This window comes from Saccoglossus kowalevskii, chromosome 15, assembly GCF_978046115.1.
Source record: "Saccoglossus kowalevskii chromosome 15, keSacKowa6.1, whole genome shotgun sequence".
Classification (NCBI taxonomy): Eukaryota; Metazoa; Hemichordata; class Enteropneusta; family Harrimaniidae; genus Saccoglossus; species Saccoglossus kowalevskii.
Window position 1 is genome coordinate 33,460,428 of NC_140655.1, and position 22,306 is coordinate 33,482,733.

General features: G+C 42.8%; 1 protein-coding gene across 1 annotated transcript in view; it reads left to right on the forward strand.

Moving 5' to 3' along the window:
• Positions 1 to 22,306, forward strand: part of LOC102803939 (tyrosine-protein phosphatase non-receptor type 11-like) — a 117,756-nt gene that overhangs the window by 17,266 nt on the left and 78,184 nt on the right. Inside the window, exons 9-10 of the mRNA XM_085490743.1 lie at positions 3,830 to 3,982; positions 4,823 to 4,954. Of these exons, the coding sequence (XP_085346869.1) occupies positions 3,830 to 3,982; positions 4,823 to 4,954 (285 nt within the window). The remainder of the gene's footprint in view (positions 1 to 3,829; positions 3,983 to 4,822; positions 4,955 to 22,306) is intronic.

A 22,306-nucleotide genomic window follows, 5' to 3' on the forward strand; every position in this document is an offset into this window, starting at 1 on the left:
TTGATGGGTCTTTCTTGCTGTCATGTGACTTGATGGGTCTTTCTTGCTGTCATGTGACTTGATGGGTCTTTCTTGCTGTCATGTGACTTGATGGGTCTTTCTTGCTGTCATGTGACTTGATGGGTCCTCCTTGCTGTCATGTGACTTGATGGGTCTTTCTTGCTGTCATGTGACTTGATGGGTCTTTTTTGCTGTCATGTGACTTGATGGGTCTTTCTTGCTGTCATGTGACTTGATGGGTCTTTCTTGCTGTCATGTGACTTGATGGGTCTTTTTTGCTGTCATGTGACTTGATGGGTCTTTTTTGCTGTCATGTGACTTGATGGGTCTTTCTTGCTGTCATGTGACTTGATGGGTCTTTTTTGCTGTCATGTGACTTGATGGATCTTTAATGCTGTCACGTGACTTGATGGATCTTTAATGCTGTCACGTGACTTGATGGATCTTTCTTGCTGTCATATGACTTGATGTTTTTAGTCCCCGTTCGGACGCAGTCCGAAAACGGGGACTTATGTTTTGACCTCCATGTGTCCGTCTGTCCGTCCGTCCGTCCGTCCGTCCGTCCGTCCGTCCGTCCGTCCGTCCGTCCGTCCGTCCGTCCGTCCGTCCGTCCGTCCGTCCGTCCGTCCGTGCGTCCGTCCGTACGTCCGTACGTCCGTCCGTCCGTCCGTGTGCGCATCCGGACCTGTATCTTAGAAATGCCTGGACCAATCACAATCAAACTTCACACATACATCATACATGATAGTATACGTATGCATGTCAATTTGTTTCACGATCTTATTCAAGATGGCGAATGACGTCCATTTTTGTGCTAAAAATCATCAAAAACAAGCATTTCTCAGCTGTTAACAGATGGATTTTGTTTAAACTTAGTATATACATTAGACATTATAAGATCTTGATGCACATCATTTTGTTTTACGATCTGATTCAAAATAGCCGAATGGTGGCCATTTTTGTGCTAAAAAATCATCAAAATCAAGCATTTCTCGGCTGTTTACAGATGGATTTTGTTGAAACTTGGTATATACATTAGACATTATGGGACCTTGATGCTAATAATTTTGTTTTTCAGATAAGATTGAAAATGGCCATTTCGTTTTAATGAATGTGGTTCTCATGCCATATCTCTGACTTGCTTTCACTGATTATCTTCAAATTTTAAATATTCATTATACATCATGTCATAGATAGACAGATATATTGGTTTGACGATCCTATTCAAAATGGCCAAATGGTGGCCATTTTTGTGCTAAAAAAATCATCAAATATCAAGCATTTATGGACGGATTTCGTTCAAACTTGGTAAATATGTTAGACATTACAGGTTCTTGATCGGATTCAAAATGGCTGTCTGGTGGCCTTTTTATTTTAATGATTGGGCTTCTAGAGCCATATCTCCTAAATGCTTTGACTGATTATATTCAAATTTTATATATTCGTTATATATCTTGTTAAATATATACAGTATATACATGTATTCAAAATGGCTGATTTTGAATGCTGTTCCAGAGCAATATCTTTCAATATGGATAAGTACTTGTTTGACGATCAGATACAAATGTCAATCATTTTAATGTTAAAAAATCATATTCCTGACATGGTTATATTCCAGCTATATTACTATAAACAAAACTATATATATCTTAAATTCGATAACTAACGGGGACTGTGCCATGCATGGCTTGTTTTTTCTATCATGTGACTTGATGGTTCTTTCTTGCTGTCACCTAAATATTCATTATACATTATGTCATAGATAGACAGATATATTGGTTTGACGATCCTATTCAAAATGGCCAAATGGTGGCCATTTTTGTGCTAAAAAATCATCAAATATCAAGCATTTATGGACGGATTTCGTTCAAACTTGGTACATATGTTAGACATTACAGGTTCCTGATCGGATTCAAAATGGCTGTCTGGTGGCCTTTTTGTTTTAATGATTGGGCTTCTAGAGCCATATCTCTTAAATGCTTTGACTGATTATATTCAAATTTTATATATTCGTTATATATCTTGTTAAATATATACAGTATATACATGTATTCAAAATGGCTGATTTTGAATGCTGTTCCAGAGCAATATCTTTCAATATGGATAAGTACTTGTTTGACGATCAGATACAAATGTCAATCATTTTAATGTTAAAAAATCATATTCCTGACATGGTTATATTCCAGCTATATTACTATAAACAAAACTATATATATCTTAAATTTGATAACTAACGGGGACTGTGCCATGCATGGCTTGTTTTTTCTATCATGTGACTTGATGGTTCTTTCTTGCTGTCATGTGACTTGATGGGTCTTTCTTGCTGTCATGTGACTTGATGGTTCTTCCTTGCTGTCATGTGACTTGATGGTTCTTCCTTGCTGTCATGTGACTTGATGGGTCTTCCTTGCTGTCATGTGACTTGATGGGTCTTCCTTGCTGTCATGTGACTTGATGGGTCTTCCTTGCTGTCATGTGACTTGATGGGTCTTCCTTGCTGTCATGTGACTTGATGGGTCTTCCTTGCTGTCATGTGACTTGATGGGTCTTCCTTGCTGTCACGTGACTTGATGGGTCTTCCTTGCTGTCACGTGACTTGATGGGTCTTTCTTGCTGTCATGTGACTCAATGGTGCTTTCTTGCTGTCATGTGGCTCAATGGTGCTTTCTTGCTGTCATGTGACTCAATGGTGCTTTCTTGCTGTCATGTGACTCGATGGGTCTTTCTTGCTGTCATGTGGCTTGATGGGTCTTTCTTGCTGTCATGTGACTCAATGGGTCTTTCTTGCTGTCATGTGGCTCAATGGTGCTTTATTGCTGTCATGTGGCTCAATGGTGCTTTATTGCTGTCATGTGACTCAATGGTGCTTTCTTGCTGTCATGTGACTCAATGGTGCTTTATTGCTGTCACGTGACTTGATGGGTCTTTCTTGCTGTCATGTGACTCAATGGGTTTTTCTTGCTATCATCAGTTCTTGGTTTATTCACTCTAATATTCATGTCACATATGCATTTGTTTCACAATCCAATCCAGTTCAAGATAGCAGCCATTTCTGCCATTTCAGATTTGCATTTCTGCTTTGAAGTCATACGCAGTCTATGGAAGCTACCGTGTAATAGTGTGTCATGGTGTACATGTGATATTTACATTTATCACCCTGTAGCTATTGTGCATGTAATAAAAACAACTCATTCAAATCTTCTCATCGTGTAATCCATTTAGAGGTGGAATCTGATTTAATTATGTAAACTTCCCATTTTCATGTAATTCCTCTTAATACTGTTGGCGTGTGTTATAGACAGTGCAAATCTTTGTCTTTTATATCTTTCTTGTGACTTTCGTAACTTGAAATAATTACAGTTGAGTGCTTATAAACCTAACGTATGTTAATGTTAAGATTGGATTATTATGTGAAATATTCCATCTGAATTCAAGTGAATTATGGGATATATTTCAGTGATTTTTTTCAACAGTATTATGACATCATAATGAATTTAAAATAACATTTGTAAGTTGGTTATAACATCCTACTGGCCCAGTTCTTGAATCATCAGAGCATGCAATCTCTGTCTGGCATACATGTATCCGTTCCTTGGTCAGAACAAATAGGTTTTGAACTATTTTGTCATTAGTCTTGCATTTTTAAATATTAGTGGTTGTCTAGTATTAGATCTTGCAAATAATTTTTATGTTTAAATTGATCAATATTTTGACTCCCTGTTGATGCTGAAAAACTGATGATGGTCCTAAAACTATTTTAGTCAATAATAATTCATTCAAATTCAGGTAAAATTTCAATAACTCTATTTTTGATTTTTTTTTTATGTAGTTTGATCCTGAAGGTGACAACAGTGAGACACAACCAATGTATATTGCAACACAAGGGTGCTTGCCACAAACTGTCAATGATCTCTGGAGGATGATATGGCAAGAAGATTCAAGAGTACTTGTTATGACAACAAAGGAAATAGAACGTGGCAAGGTAGAGTTAATTTATACATATTTCAGCTTTGCTATTCAAATTTTAAAAATATTTGACATGATTGGTTCATAACAGTCATGTGATTGCTTTGTTACCTAAATTGCTATGCATCATGTGAAATTTTATATGAGTTTCAGTGATAGTTTGTTATACTGTATTTATTCGGGTAAGCGCTCAGGGTCCTGAACATGAATTGCAAAAAATATGTATGCCCAGACATCTCCTGCAAAAAAACGAAAATTTGTGAAAATTTACGACACACAGATCGAACTGCAGCAGGGAATAGAATGGCAAATGAAAACATACAACAGAAATAAATGAACAATGTGCAACATTAAAAGTATAAAAAAATAATTTATTGCTTATAATGTGACAAATGAACCAGAAATAATAAAAATCAACAGTGAGGAATCCTTCAAATTAGAATTTCTTCGCCGACACACCCGTGAACTCAAAATGAACTAAAATGACAGGGGTTAAACTGCATACAATTATTTCCGGTTTTGACCAATACCGGATCAAGATCAATAATAATTTACACAGTAAAAATTACGAAAGTAGAAATTAGTTGTTCTCCTGAAGTTCAATGATGTCGTTGCACACAATTTGGAGATTGTTATGTCAGCTTGGCACTTTTAATTCATATCTAATCAGAATAAAGAGACAATTTTTTGAACAATTGAGAACCCAAAATTCACCATTTCTCGTATGTGTAGATGCTCTAATAGAAGCCGCATCCCCTCTGTTGCATTGTACAGTTTTAATAGAAGCTGTGGCTTCTAATACAGGTTTTACAGTAACATTCAGTCTATATTGTTTCTTTTTCCCATTGTTCCACAGAATAAATGTCATAGATACTGGCCTGTGCATGGAGATAAGAAGGAGTATGGACATGTGACTGTGACTAATATAAGTGAAACCAACATGTCTGATTACACTCTAAGGGAACTCGCTGTTACACATAGAGATTTTGTAAGTATTTCTATTTTATATCTTTTTAGTCACCATTTTAAAAGAAAAGACCTGTTAGTCTTTGTTTTTGCCATGAAAGAAACTGATAATTACCATATTCAGTGATTTTCTAATATCAGTTCCTGTTTTTACCATAAAAGGAAATGCTATTTATCATATTCAGTGCCTTAGTCATCAAGCAGTGCATTTTTGAGTTATCAAGTCCTGTTCCTACAATTTGACATCATCTCACTCACCATGCAGTGAATTCCAATTTTGAGTTATCAAGTCCTGTTTCTACAATTTGACATCTCACTCACCATGCAGTGAATTCCAATTTTGAGTTATCAAGTCCTGTTCCTACAATTTGACATCATCTCACTCACCATGCAGTGAATTCCAATTTTGAGTTATCAAGTCCTGTTTCTGCAATTTGACATCATCTCACTCACCATGCAGTGAATTCAAATTTTGAGTTATCAAGTCCTGTTCCTAAAATTTGACATCATCTCACTCACCATGCAGTGAATTCCAATTTTGAGTTATCAAGTCCTGTTCCTAAAATTTGACATCATCTCACTCACCATGCAGTGAATTCAAATTTTGAGTTATCAAGTCCTGTTCCTAAAATTTGACATCATCTCACTCACCATGCAGTGAATTCAAATTTTGAGTTATCAAAACCCTGTTTCTACAATTTGACATCATCTCACTCACCATGCAGTGAATTCAAATTTTGAGTTATCAAGTCCTGTTTCTACAATTTGACATCATCTCACTCACCATGCAGTGAATTCAAATTTTGAGTTATCAAGTCCTGTTCCTACAATTTGACATCATCTCACTCACCATGCAGTGAATTCAAATTTTGAGTTATCAAAACCCTGTTTCTACAATTTGACATCATCTCACTCACCATGCAGTGAATTCAAATTTTGAGTTATCAAGTCCTGTTTCTACAATTTGACATTACCTCACTCACCATGTAGTGAATTCAAATTTTGAGTTATCAAGTCCTGTTTCTCCAATTTGACATCATCTCACTCACCATGCAGTGAATTCAAATTTTGAGTTATCAAGTCCTGTTTCTACAATTTGACATCATCTCACTCACCATGCAGTGAATTCAAATTTTGAGTTATCAAAACCCTGTTTCTACAATTTGACATCATCTCACTCACCATGCAGTGAATTCAAATTTTGAGTTATCAAGTCCTGTTTCTACAATTTGACATTACCTCACTCACCATGTAGTGAATTCAAATTTTGAGTTATCAAGTCCTGTTTCTACAATTTGACATCATCTCACTCACCATGTAGTGAATTCAAATTTTGAGTTATCAAGTCCTGTTTCTACAATTTGACATCATCTCACTCACCATGCAGTGAATTCCAATTTTGAGTTATCAAAACCCTGTTTCTACAATTTGACATCACCTCACTCACCATGTAGTGAATTCAAATTTTGAGCTAATGCAAATAATCGTGTCATAGCAAATTTGTCAGATGTGTCATAAGCAGCAGTACATTGAATTGATGAGTATTCTCAGACACATATCTTTGTATTAAAGACATGTCTAGATGAAAATTAAAATAAGTTACATATCTTTCTTTAAATATTTTCTTCTACATGTACACATCTACATTCTCATGAGAAATTTCATCATAATTGCTTTTATATAGTTGCCTTGGGTTTGATAGTCAAAACTTGTATTTTCACATTCCATTTTTAACACCATCTGCAAGATTGCTTTTATATTGATCATGCATGTACCTTGGGAGTTTTTCCTCATATTTGTTTATATTATATCCTGGTTTCTGGTGTTTACTTAACATTACCTACACTGTATCCATGTATGTGACATTTGTATTGTATCTTGTATGGAGCGATTGCCTCAATGTCCCACCTGAATGCCTTATAGAGGTGATTGCCTTGATGTCCCACCTGAATGTCTTATAGAGGTGATTGCCTTGATGTCCCACCTGAATGCCTTATAGAGGTGATTGCCTTGATGTCCTACCTGAATGTCTTATAGAGGTGATTCCCTTGATGTCCTACCTGAATGCCTAATAGAGGCGATTGCCTTGATGTCCCACCTGAATGCCTTATAGAGGTGATTGCCTTGATGTCCCACCTGAATGTCTTATAGAGGTGATTGCCTTGATGTCCCACCTGAATGCCTTATAGAGGTGGATTGCCTTGATGTCCCACCTGAATGTCTTATAGAGGTGATTGCCTTGATGTCCTACCTGAATGTCTTATAGAGGTGATTGCCTTGATGTCCCACCTGAATGTCTTATAGAGGTGATTGCCTTGATGTCCTACCTGAATGTCTTATAGAGGTGATTGCCTTGATGTCCTACCTGAATGTCTTATAGAGGTGATTGCCTTGATGTCCCACCTGAATGTCTTATAGAGGTGATTGCCTTGATGTCCTACCTGAATGTCTTATAGAGGTGATTGCCTTGATGTCCCACCTGAATGTCTTATAGAGGTGATTGCCTTGATGTCCTACCTGAATGTCTTATAGAGGTGATTGCCTTGATGTCCCACCTGAATGTCTTATAGAGGTGATTGCCTTGATGTCCTACCTGAATGTCTTATAGAGGTGATTGCCTTGATGTTCACCTGAATGCCTTATAGAGGTGATTGCCTTGATTTCCCACCTGAATGCCTTATAGAGGTGATTGCCTTGATGTCCCACCTGAATGCCATATAGAGGCGATTGCCTTGATGTCCCACCTGAATGTCTTATAGAGGTGATTGCCTTGATGTCCACCTGAATGTCTAATAGAGGTGATTGCCTTGATGTCCCACCTGAATGTCTTATAGAGGTGATTGCCTTGATATCCCACCTGAATGCCTTATAGAGGTGATTGCCTTGATGTCCTACCTGAATGTCTTATAGAGGTGATTGCCTTGATGTCCCACCTGAATGCCTTATAGAGGTGATTGCCTTGATGTCCCACCTGAATGCCTTATAGAGGTGATTGCCTTGATGTCCCACCTGAATGTCTTATAGAGGCGATTGCCTTGATGTCCCACCTGAATGCCTTATAGAGGCGATTGCCTTGATGTCCCACCTGAATGTCTTCTAGAGGTGATTGCCTTGATGTCCCACCTGAATGTCTTATAGAGGTGATTGCCTTGATGTCCCACCTGAATGCCATATAGAGGCGATTGCCTTGATGTCTCACCTGAATGTCTTATAGAGGTGATTGCCTTGATGTCTCACCTGAATGCCTTATAGAGGCGATTGCCTTGATGTCCCACCTGAATGTCTTATAGAGGTGATTGCCTTGATGTCCCACCTGAATGCTTTATAGAGGTGATTGCCTTGATGTCCCACCTGAATGCCTTATAGAGGTGATTGCCTTGATGTCCCACCTGAATGCCTTATAGAGGTGATTGCCTTGATGTCCCACCTGAATGCCTTATAGAGGTGATTGCCTTGATGTCCCACCTGAATGCCTTATAGAGGCGATTGCCTTGATGTCCCACCTGAATGCCATATAGAGGTGATTGCCTTGATGTCCCACCTGAATGCCTTATAGAGGTGATTGCCTTGATGTCCCACCTGAATGCCTTATAGAGGTGATTGCCTTGATGTCCTACCTGAATGCCTTATAGAGGCGATTGCCTTGATGTCCCACCTGAATGCCTTATAGAGGTGATTGCCTTGATGTCCCACCTGAATGCCTTATAGAGGTGATTGCCTTGATGTCCTACCTGAATGCCTTATAGAGGTGATTGCCTTGATGTCCTACCTGAATGTCTTATAGAGGTGATTGCCTTGATGTCCTACCTGAATGTCTTATAGAGGTGATTACCTTGATGTCCCACCTGAATGTCTTATAGAGGCGATTGCCTTGATGTCCCACCTGAATGTCTTATAGAGGCAATTGCCTTGATGTCCCACCTGAATGTCTTACAGAGGCAATTGCCTTGATGTCCCACCTGAATGTCTTATAGAGGTGATTGCCTTGATGTCCCACCTGAATGTCTTATAGAGGTGATTGCCTTGATGTCCCACCTGAATGTCTTATAGAGGTGATTGGCTTGATGTCCCACCTGAATGTCTTATAGAGGTGATTGCCTTGATGTCCCACCTGAATGTCTTATAGAGGCGATTGCCTTGATGTCTCACCTGAATGTCTTATAGAGGTGATCGCCTTGATGTCCCACCTGAATGTCTTATAGAGGTGATTGCCTTGATGTCCCACCTGAATGTCTTACAGAGGTGATTGCCTTGATGTCCCACCTGAATGTCTTATAGAGGCGATTGCCTTGATGTCTCACCTGAATGTCTTATAGAGGTGATTGCCTTGATGTCCCACCTGAATGTCTTACAGAGGTGATCGCCTTGATGTCCCACCTGAATGCCTTATAGAGGTGATTGCCTTGATGTCCTACCTGAAAGGCCTTATAGATTGCCTTGATGTCCTACCTGAATGCCTTATAGAGGTGATTGCCTTGATGTCCCACCTGAATGTCTTATAGAGGTGATTGCCTTGATGTCCCACCTGAATGCCTTATAGAGGTGATTGCCTTGATGTCCTACCTGAAGGCCTTATAGATTGCATTGACGTCCCACCTGAATGCCATATAGAGGCGATTGCCTTGATGTCCCACCCGAATGTCTTATAGAGGCGATTGCCTTGATGTCCCACCTGAATGCCTTATAGAGGTGATTGCCTTGATGTCCCACCTGAATGTCTTATAGAGGTGATTGCCTTGATGTCCCACCTGAATGTCTTATAGAGGTGATTGCCTTGATGTCCCACCTGAATGCCATATAGAGGCGATTGCCTTGATGTCTCACCTGAATGTCTTATTGAGGTGATTGCCTTGATGTCCCACCTGAATGCCTTATAGAGGTGATTGCCTTGATGTCCCACCTGAATGTCTTATAGAGGCGATTGCCTTGATGTCCCACCTGAATGTCTTATAGAGGTGATTGCCTTGATGTCCCACCTGAATGTCTTATAGAGGTGATTGCCTTGATGTCCCACCTGAATGTCTTATAGAGGTGATTGCCTTGATGTCCCACCTGAATGTCTTATAGAGGTGATTGTCTCAATGTCCCACCTGAATGCTTTATAGAGGCGATTGCCTTGATGTCCCACCTGAATGCCTTATAGAGGTGATTGCCTTGATGTCCCACCTGAATGCTTTATAGAGGCGATTGCCTTGATGTCCCACCTGAATGCCTTATAGAGGTGATTGCCTTGATGTCCTTCCTGAATGCCTTATAGAGGTGATTGCCTTGATGTCCTACCTGAATGCCTTATAGAGGTGATTGCCTTGATGTCCCACCTGAATGTCTTATAGAGGTGATTGCCTTGATGTACTACCTGAATACCTTATAGAGGTGATTGCCTTGATGTCCCACCTGAATGTCTTATAGAGGTGATTGCCTTGATGTCCCACCTGAATGCCTTATAGAGGTGATTGCCTTGATGTCCCACCTGAATGCCTTATAGAGGCGATTGCCTTGATGTCCCACCTGAATGCCTTATAGAGGCGATTGCCTTGATGTCCCACCTGAATGCCTTATAGAGGTGATTGCCTTGATGTCCCACCTGAATGCCTTATAGAGGTGATTGCCTTGATGTCCCACCTGAATGCCTTATAGAGGTGATTGCCTTGATGTCCCACCTGAATGCCTTATAGAGGTGATTGCCTTGATGTCCCACCTGAATGCCTTATAGAGGTGATTGCCTTGATGTCCCACCTGAATGCCTTATAGAGGTGATTGCCTTGATGTCCTACCTGAATGCCTTATAGAGGTGATTGCCTTGATGTCCCACCTGAATGCCTTATAGAGGTGATTGCCTTGATGTCCCACCTGAGTGCCTTATGGAGGCGATTGCCTTGATGTCCCACCTGAATGCCTTATAGAGGTGATTGCCTTGATGTCCCACCTGAATGTCTTATAGAGGTGATTGCCTTGATGTCCCACCTGAATGCCTTATAGAGGCGATTGCCTTGATGTCCCACCTGAATGCCATATAGAGGTGATTGCCTTGATGTCCCACCTGAATGTCTTATAGAGGTGATTGCCTTGATGTCCTACCTGAATGTCTTATAGAGGTGATTGCCTTGATGTTCACCTGAATGCCTTATATAGGTGATTGCCTTGATTTCCCACCTGAATGCCTTATAGAGGTGATTGCCTTGATGTCCCACCTGAATGCCATATAGAGGCGATTGCCTTGATGTCCCACCTGAATGTCTTATAGAGGTGATTGCCTTGATGTCCACCTGAATGTCTAATAGAGGTGATTGCCTTGATGTCCCACCTGAATGTCTTATAGAGGTGATTGCCTTGATGTCCCACCTGAATGCCTTATAGAGGTGATTGCCTTGATGTCCTACCTGAATGTCTTATAGAGGTGATTGCCTTGATGTCCCACCTGAATGCCTTATAGAGGTGATTGCCTTGATGTCCCACCTGAATGCCTTATAGAGGTGATTGCCTTGATGTCCCACCTGAATGTCTTATAGAGGCGATTGCCTTGATGTCCCACCTGAATGCCTTATAGAGGCGATTGCCTTGATGTCCCACCTGAATGTCTTCTAGAGGTGATTGCCTTGATGTCCCACCTGAATGTCTTATAGAGGTGATTGCCTTGATGTCCCACCTGAATGTCTTATAGAGGTGATTGCCTTGATGTCCCACCTGAATGCCATATAGAGGCGATTGCCTTGATGTCTCACCTGAATGTCTTATAGAGGTGATTGCCTTGATGTCTCACCTGAATGCCTTATAGAGGCGATTGCCTTGATGTCCCACCTGAATGTCTTATAGAGGTGATTGCCTTGATGTCCCACCTGAATGCTTTATAGAGGTGATTGCCTTGATGTCCCACCTGAATGCCTTATAGAGGTGATTGCCTTGATGTCCCACCTGAATGCCTTATAGAGGTGATTGCCTTGATGTCCCACCTGAATGCCTTATAGAGGTGATTGCCTTGATGTCCCACCTGAATGCCTTATAGAGGCGATTGCCTTGATGTCCCACCTGAATGCCATATAGAGGTGATTGCCTTGATGTCCCACCTGAATGCCTTATAGAGGTGATTGCCTTGATGTCCTACCTGAATGCCTTATAGAGGCGATTGCCTTGATGTCCCACCTGAATGCCTTATAGAGGTGATTGCCTTGATGTCCCACCTGAATGCCTTATAGAGGTGATTGCCTTGATGTCCTACCTGAATGCCTTATAGAGGTGATTGCCTTGATGTCCTACCTGAATGTCTTATAGAGGTGATTGCCTTGATGTCCTACCTGAATGTCTTGTAGAGGTGATTACCTTGATGTCCCACCTGAATGTCTTATAGAGGCGATTGCCTTGATGTCCCACCTGAATGTCTTATAGAGGCAATTGCCTTGATGTCCCACCTGAATGTCTTACAGAGGCAATTGCCTTGATGTCCCACCTGAATGTCTTATAGAGGTGATTGCCTTGATGTCCCACCTGAATGTCTTATAGAGGTGATTGCCTTGATGTCCCACCTGAATGTCTTATAGAGGTGATTGCCTTGATGTCCCACCTGAATGTCTTATAGAGGCGATTGCCTTGATGTCCCACCTGAATGTCTTATAGAGGCGATTGCCTTGATGTCTCACCTGAATGTCTTATAGAGGTGATCGCCTTGATGTCCCACCTGAATGTCTTATAGAGGTGATTGCCTTGATGTCCCACCTGAATGTCTTACAGAGGTGATTGCCTTGATGTCCCACCTGAATGTCTTATAGAGGCGATTGCCTTGATGTCTCACCTGAATGTCTTATAGAGGTGATTGCCTTGATGTCCCACCTGAATGTCTTACAGAGGTGATCGCCTTGATGTCCCACCTGAATGCCTTATAGAGGTGATTGCCTTGATGTCCTACCTGAAAGGCCTTATAGATTGCCTTGATGTCCTACCTGAATGCCTTATAGAGGTGATTGCCTTGATGTCCCACCTGAATGTCTTATAGAGGTGATTGCCTTGATGTCCCACCTGAATGCCTTATAGAGGTGATTGCCTTGATGTCCTACCTGAAGGCCTTATAGATTGCATTGACGTCCCACCTGAATGCCATATAGAGGCGATTGCCTTGATGTCCCACCCGAATGTCTTATAGAGGCGATTGCCTTGATGTCCCACCTGAATGCCTTATAGAGGTGATTGCCTTGATGTCCCACCTGAATGTCTTATAGAGGTGATTGCCTTGATGTCCCACCTGAATGTCTTATAGAGGTGATTGCCTTGATGTCCCACCTGAATGCCATATAGAGGCGATTGCCTTGATGTCTCACCTGAATGTCTTATAGAGGTGATTGCCTTGATGTCCCACCTGAATGCCTTATAGAGGTGATTGCCTTGATGTCCCACCTGAATGTCTTATAGAGGCGATTGCCTTGATGTCCCACCTGAATGTCTTATAGAGGTGATTGCCTTGATGTCCCACCTGAATGTCTTATAGAGGTGATTGCCTTGATGTCCCACCTGAATGTCTTATAGAGGTGATTGCCTTGATGTCCCACCTGAATGTCTTATAGAGGTGATTGTCTCAATGTCCCACCTGAATGCCATATAGAGGCGATTGCCTTGATGTCCCACCTGAATGTCTTATAGAGGTGATTGCCTTGATGTCCACCTGAATGTCTAATAGAGGTGATTGCCTTGATGTCCCACCTGAATGTCTTATAGAGGTGATTGCCTTGATGTCCCACCTGAATGCCTTATAGAGGTGATTGCCTTGATGTCCTACCTGAATGTCTTATAGAGGTGATTGCCTTGATGTCCCACCTGAATGCCTTATAGAGGTGATTGCCTTGATGTCCCACCTGAATGCCTTATAGAGGTGATTGCCTTGATGTCCCACCTGAATGTCTTATAGAGGCGATTGCCTTGATGTCCCACCTGAATGCCTTATAGAGGCGATTGCCTTGATGTCCCACCTGAATGTCTTCTAGAGGTGATTGCCTTGATGTCCCACCTGAATGTCTTATAGAGGTGATCGCCTTGATGTCCCACCTGAATGTCTTATAGAGGTGATTGCCTTGATGTCCCACCTGAATGTCTTACAGAGGTGATTGCCTTGATGTCCCACCTGAATGTCTTATAGAGGCGATTGCCTTGATGTCTCACCTGAATGTCTTATAGAGGTGATTGCCTTGATGTCCCACCTGAATGTCTTACAGAGGTGATCGCCTTGATGTACCACCTGAATGCCTTATAGAGGTGATTGCCTTGATGTCCTACCTGAAAGGCCTTATAGATTGCCTTGATGTCCTACCTGAATGCCTTATAGAGGTGATTGCCTTGATGTCCCACCTGAATGCCTTATAGAGGTGATTGCCTTGATGTCCTACCTGAAGGCCTTATAGATTGCATTGACGTCCCACCTGAATGCCTTATAGAGGTGATTGCCTTGATGTCCCACCTGAGTGCCTTATGGAGGCGATTGCCTTGATGTCCCACCTGAATGCCTTATAGAGGCGATTGCCTTGATGTCCCACCTGAGTGCCTTATGGAGGCGATTGCCTTGATGTCCCACCTGAATGCCTTATAGAGGTGATTGCCTTGATGTCTCACCTGAATGTCTTATAGAGGCGATTGCCTTGATGTCCTACCTGAATGTCTTATAGAGGTGATTGCCTTGATGTCCCACCTGAATGTCTTATAGAGGTGATTGCCTTGATGTCTCACCTGAATGCCTTATAGAGGTGATTGCCTTGATGTCCCACCTGAATGTCTTATAGAGGCGATTGCCTTGATGTCCCACCTGAATGTCTTATAGAGGTGATTGCCTTGATGTCCCACCTGAATGTCTTATAGAGGTGATTGCCTTGATGTCTCACCTGAATGCCTTATAGAGGTGATTGCCTTGATGTCCCACCTGAATGCCTTATAGAGGTGATTGCCTTGATGTCCCACCTGAATGCCTTATAGAGGTGATTGCCTTGATGTCCCACCTGAATGCCTTATAGAGGTGATTGCCTTGATGTCCCACCTGAATGTCTTATAGAGGTGATTGCCTTGATGTCCTACCTGAATGTCTTATAGAGGCGATTGCCTTGATGTCCCACCTGAATGCCTTATGGAGGCGATTGCCTTGATGTCCCACCTAAATGTCTTATAGAGGTGATTGCCTTGATGTCTCACCTGAATGCCTTATAGAAGTGATTGCCTTGATGTCCCACCTGAATGTCTTATGGAGGTGATTTCCTTGATGTCCCACCTGAATGTCTTATAGAGGTGATTGCCTTGTTGTCCCACCTGAATGCCTTATAGAGGTGATTGCCTTGATGTCCCACCTGAATGTCTTATAGAGGTGATTGCCTTGATGTCCCACCTGAATGTCTTATAGAGGTGATTGCCTTGATGTCCCACCTGAATGTCTTATAGAGGTGATTGCCTTGATGTCCCACCTGAATGTCTTATAGAGGTGATTGCCTTGATGTCCCACCTGAATGTCTTATAGAGGTGATTGCCTTGATGTCCCACCTGAATGTCTTATAGAGGTGATTGCCTTGATGTCCTACCTGAATGTCTTATAGAGGCGATTGCCTTGATGTCCCACCTGAATGCCTTATGGAGGCGATTGCCTTGATGTCCCACCTAAATGTCTTATAGAGGTGATTGCCTTGATGTCTCACCTGAATGCCTTATAGAAGTGATTGCCTTGATGTCCCACCTGAATGTCTTATGGAGGTGATTTCCTTGATGTCCCACCTGAATGTCTTATAGAGGTGATTGCCTTGTTGTCCCACCTGAATGCCTTATAGAGGTGATTGCCTTGATGTCCCACCTGAATGTCTTATAGAGGTGATTGCCTTGATGTCCCACCTGAATGTCTTATAGAGGTGATTGCCTTGATGTCCCACCTGAATGTCTTATAGAGGTGATTGCCTTGATGTCCCACCTGAATGTCTTATAGAGGTGATTGCCTTGATGTCCCACCTGAATGTCTTATAGAGGTGATTGCCTTTATGTCCCACCTGAATGCCTTATAGAGGTGATTGCCTTGATGTCCCACCTGAATGCCGTATAGAGGCGATTGCCTTGATGTCCCACCTGAATGCCTTATAGAGGTGATTGCCTTGATGTCCCACCTGAATGTCTTATAGAGGTGATTGCCTTGATGTCCCACTTGAATGTCTTATAGAGGTGATTGCCTTGATGTCCCACCTGAATGCCTTATAGAGGTGATTGCCTTGATGTCCCACCTGAATGTCTTATAGAGGTGATTGCTTTGATGTCCCACCTGAATGCCTTGTAGAGGTGATTGCCTTGATGTCCCACCTGAATGCCATATAGAGGCGATTGCCTTGATGTCCCACCTGAATGTCTTATAGAGGCCATTGCCTTGATGTCCCACCTGAATGTCTTATAGAGGTGATTGCCTTGATGTCCCACCTGAATATCTTATAGAGGTGATTGACTTGATGTCCCACCTGAATGTCTTATAGAGGTGATTGTCTTGATGTCCCACCTGAATGTCTTATAGAGGTGATTGCCTTGATGTCTCACCTGAAAGTCTTATAGAGGCGATTGCCTTGATGTCCCACCTGAATGTCTTATAGAGGCGATTGCCTTGATGTCCCACCTGAATGTCATATAGAGGCGATTGCCTTGATGTCCCACCTGAATGTCTTATAGAGGTGATTGCCTTGATGTCCCACCTGAATGTCTTATAGAGGTGATTGCCTTGATGTCCCACTTGAATGTCTTATAGAGGCGATTGCCTTGATGTCCCACCTGAATGTCTTATAGAGGTGATTGCCTTGATGTCCCACCTGAAGGCCTTATAGATTGCCTTGACGTCCCACCTGAATGCCATATAGAGGCGATTGCCTTGATGTCCCACCTGAATGCCTTATGGAGGCGATTGCCTTGATGTCCCACCTGAATGTCTTAAAGAGGTGATTGCCTTGATGTCCTACCTGAAGGCCTTATAGATTGCCTTGATGTCCCACCTGAATGTCTTATAGAGGCGATTGCCTTGATGTCCCACCTGAATGCCTTATAGAGGTGATTGCCTTGATGTCCCACCTGAATGCCTTATAGAGGCGATTGCCTTGATGTCCCACCTGAATGTCTTATAGAGGCGATTGCCTTGATGTCCTACCTGAATGCCTTATAGAGGTGATTGCCTTGATGTCCCATCTGAATGCCTTATAGAGGTGATTGACTTGATGTCCCACCTGAATGTCTTATAGAGGTGATTGCCTTGATGTCTCACCTGAATGTCTTATAGAGGCGATTGCCTTGATGTCCCACCTGAATGTCTTATAGAGGCGATTGCCTTGATGTCCCACCTGAATGTCATATAGAGGCGATTGCCTTGATGTCCCACCTGAATGTCTTATAGAGGTGATTGCCTTGATGTCCCACCTGAATGTCTTATAGAGGTGATTGCCTTGATGTCCCACTTGAAGGCCTTATAGATTGCCTTGACGTCCCACCTGAATGCCATATAGAGGCGATTGCCTTGATGTCCCACCTGAATGCCTTATGGAGGCGATTGCCTTGATGTCCCACCTGAATGTCTTATAGAGGTGATTGCCTTGATGTCCTACCTGAAGGCCTTATAGATTGCCTTGATGTCCCACCTGAATGTCTTATAGAGGCGATTGCCTTGATGTCCCATCTGAATGCCTTATAGAGGTGATTGCCTTGATGTCCCACCTGAAGGCCTTATAGAGGCGATTGCCTTGATGTCCCACCTGAATGCCTTATAGAGGTGATTGCCTTGATGTCCCACCTGAATGCCTTATAGAGGTGATTGCCTTGATGTCCTACCTGAATGTCTTATAGAGGTGATTGCCTTGATGTCCTACCTGAATGTCTTATAGAGGTGATTACCTTGATGTCCCACCTGAATGTCTTATAGAGGCGATTGCCTTGATGTCCCACCTGAATGTCTTATAGAGGTGATTGCCTTGATGTCCCACCTGAATGTCTTATAGAGGTGATTGCCTTGATGTCCCACCTGAATGCCTTATAGAGGTGATTGCCTTGATGTCCCACCTGAATGTCTTATAGAGGTGATTACCTTGATGTCCCACCTGAATGTCTTATAGAGGCGATTGCCTTGATGTCCCACCTGAATGTCTTATAGAGGTGATTGCCTTGATGTCCCACCTGAATGTCTTATAGAGGTGATTGCCTTGATGTCCCACCTGAATGCCTTATAGAGATGATTGCCTTGATGTCCCACCTGAATGTCTTATAGAGGTGATTGCCTCAATGTCCCACCTGAATGTCTTATAAAGGTGATTGCCTTGATGTCCCACCTGAATGTCTTATAGAGGTGATTGCCTTGATGTCCCACCTGAATGTCTTATAGAGGTGATTGCCTTGATGTCCTACCTGAATGTCATATAGAGGCGATTGCATTGATGTCCCACCTGAATGCCTTATAGAGGTGATTACCTTGATGTCCCACCTGAATGTCTTATAGAGGTGATTGCCTTGATGTCCTACCTGAATGCCTTATAGAGGTGATTGCCTTGATGTTCACCTGAATGCCTTATAGAGGTGATTGCCTTGATGTCCCACCTGAATGTCTTATAGAGGTGATTGCCTTGATGTCCTACCTGAATGTCTTATAGAGGTGATTGCCTTGATGTCTCACCTGAATGCCTTATAGAAGTGATTGCCTTGATGTCCCACCTGAATGTCTTATGGAGGTGATTTCCTTGATGTCCCACCTGAATGTCTTATAGAGGTGATTGCCTTGTTGTCCCACCTGAATGCCTTATAGAGGTGATTGCCTTGATGTCCCACCTGAATGTCTTATAGAGGTGATTGCCTTGATGTCCCACCTGAATGTCTTATAGAGGTGATTGCCTTGATGTCCCACCTGAATGTCTTATAGAGGTGATTGCCTTGATGTCCCACCTGAATGTCTTATAGAGGTGATTGCCTTGATGTCCCACCTGAATGTCTTATAGAGGTGATTGCCTTTATGTCCCACCTGAATGCCTTATAGAGGTGATTGCCTTGATGTCCCACCTGAATGCCATATAGAGGCGATTGCCTTGATGTCCCACCTGAATGCCTTATAGAGGTGATTGCCTTGATGTCCCACCTGAATGTCTTATAGAGGTGATTGCCTTGATGTCCCACCTGAATGTCTTATAGAGGTGATTGCCTTGATGTCCCACCTGAATGCCTTATAGAGGTGATTGCCTTGATGTCCCACCTGAATGTCTTATAGAGGTGATTGCTTTGATGTCCCACCTGAATGCCTTGTAGAGGTGATTGCCTTGATGTCCCACCTGAATGCCATATAGAGGCGATTGCCTTGATGTCCCACCTGAATGTCTTATAGAGGCCATTGCCTTGATGTCCCACCTGAATGTCTTATAGAGGTGATTGCCTTGATGTCCCACCTGAATATCTTATAGAGGTGATTGACTTGATGTCCCACCTGAATGTCTTATAGAGGTGATTGACTTGATGTCCCACCTGAATGTCTTATAGAGGTGATTGCCTTGATGTCTCACCTGAATGTCTTATAGAGGCGATTGCCTTGATGTCCCACCTGAATGTCTTATAGAGGCGATTGCCTTGATGTCCCACCTGAATGTCATATAGAGGCGATTGCCTTGATGTCCCACCTGAATGTCTTATAGAGGTGATTGCCTTGATGTCCCACCTGAATGTCTTATAGAGGTGATTGCCTTGATGTCCCACTTGAATGTCTTATAGAGGCGATTGCCTTGATGTCCCACCTGAATGTCTTATAGAGGTGATTGCCTTGATGTCCCACCTGAAGGCCTTATAGATTGCCTTGACGTCCCACCTGAATGCCATATAGAGGCGATTGCCTTGATGTCCCACCTGAATGCCTTATGGAGGCGATTGCCTTGATGTCCCACCTGAATGTCTTATAGAGGTGATTGCCTTGATGTCCTACCTGAAGGCCTTATAGATTGCCTTGATGTCCCACCTGAATGTCTTATAGAGGCGATTGCCTTGATGTCCCACCTGAATGCCTTATAGAGGTGATTGCCTTGATGTCCCACCTGAATGCCTTATAGAGGCGATTGCCTTGATGTCCCACCTGAATGTCTTATAGAGGCGATTGCCTTGATGTCCTACCTGAATGCCTTATAGAGGTGATTGCCTTGATGTCCCATCTGAATGCCTTATAGAGGTGATTGACTTGATGTCCCACCTGAATGTCTTATAGAGGTGATTGCCTTGATGTCTCACCTGAATGTCTTATAGAGGCGATTGCCTTGATGTCCCACCTGAATGTCTTATAGAGGCGATTGCCTTGATGTCCCACCTGAATGTCATATAGAGGCGATTGCCTTGATGTCCCACCTGAATGTCTTATAGAGGTGATTGCCTTGATGTCCCACCTGAATGTCTTATAGAGGTGATTGCCTTGATGTCCCACTTGAATGTCTTATAGAGGCGATTGCCTTGATGTCCCACCTGAATGTCTTATAGAGGTGATTGCCTTGATGTCCCACCTGAAGGCCTTATAGATTGCCTTGACGTCCCACCTGAATGCCATATAGAGGCGATTGCCTTGATGTCCCACCTGAATGCCTTATGGAGGCGATTGCCTTGATGTCCCACCTGAATGTCTTATAGAGGTGATTGCCTTGATGTCCTACCTGAAGGCCTTATAGATTGCCTTGATGTCCCACCTGAATGTCTTATAGAGGCGATTGCCTTGATGTCCCACTTGAATGTCTTATAGAGGTGATTGCCTTGATGTCTCACCTGAATGTCTTATAGAGGCGATTGCCTTGATGTCCCACCTGAATGCCTTATAGAGGTGATTGCCTTGATGTCCCACCTGAATGCCTTATAGAGGCGATTGCCTTGATGTCCCACCTGAATGTCTTATAGAGGCGATTGCCTTGATGTCCTACCTGAATGCCTTATAGAGGTGATTGCCTTGATGTCCCATCTGAATGCCTTATAGAGGTGATTGACTTGATGTCCCACCTGAATGTCTTATAGAGGTGATTGCCTTGATGTCTCACCTGAATGTCTTATAGAGGCGATTGCCTTGATGTCCCACCTGAATGTCTTATAGAGGCGATTGCCTTGATGTCCCACCTGAATGTCATATAGAGGCGATTGCCTTGATGTCCCACCTGAATGTCTTATAGAGGTGATTGCCTTGATGTCCCACCTGAATGTCTTATAGAGGTGATTGCCTTGATGTCCCACTTGAATGTCTTATAGAGGCGATTGCCTTGATGTCCCACCTGAATGTCTTATAGAGGTGATTGCCTTGATGTCCCACCTGAAGGCCTTATAGATTGCCTTGACGTCCCACCTGAATGCCATATAGAGGCGATTGCCTTGATGTCCCACCTGAATGCCTTATGGAGGCGATTGCCTTGATGTCCCACCTGAATGCCTTATAGAGGCGATTGCCTTGATGTCCCACCTGAATGCCTTATAGAGGTGATTGCCTTGATGTCCCACCTGAATGCCTTATAGAGGTGATTGCCTTGATGTCCTACCTGAATGTCTTATAGAGGTGATTGCCTTGATGTCCTACCTGAATGTCTTATAGAGGTGATTACCTTGATGTCCCACCTGAATGTCTTATAGAGGCGATTGCCTTGATGTCCCACCTGAATGTCTTATAGAGGTGATTGCCTTGATGTCCCACCTGAATGTCTTATAGAGGTGATTGCCTTGATGTCCCACCTGAATGCCTTATAGAGGTGATTGCCTTGATGTCCCACCTGAATGTCTTATAGAGGTGATTGCCTCAATGTCCCACCTGAATGTCTTATAAAGGTGATTGCCTTGATGTCCCACCTGAATGTCTTATAGAGGTGATTGCCTTGATGTCCCACCTGAATGTCTTATAGAGGTGATTGCCTTGATGTCCTACCTGAATGTCATATAGAGGCGATTGCCTTGATGTCCCACCTGAATGCCTTATAGAGGTGATTACCTTGATGTCCCACCTGAATGTCTTATAGAGGTGATTGCCTTGATGTCCTACCTGATTGCCTTATAGAGGTGATTGCCTTGATGTCCTACCTGAATGCCTTATAGAGGTGATTGCCTTGATGTTCACCTGAATGCCTTATAGAGGTGATTGCCTTGATGTCCCACCTGAATGTCTTATAGAGGTGATTGCCTTGATGTCCTACCTGAATGTCTTATAGAGGTGATTGCCTTGATGTCCTACCTGAATGTCTTATAGAGGTGATTGCCTTGATGTTCACCTGAATGCCTTATAGAGGTGATTGCCTTGATGTCCCACCTGAATGTCTTATAGAGGTGATTGCCTTGATGTCCCACCTGAATGCCATATAGAGGCGATTGCCTTGATGTCTCACCTGAATGTCTTATAGAGGTGATTGCCTTGATGTCCCACCTG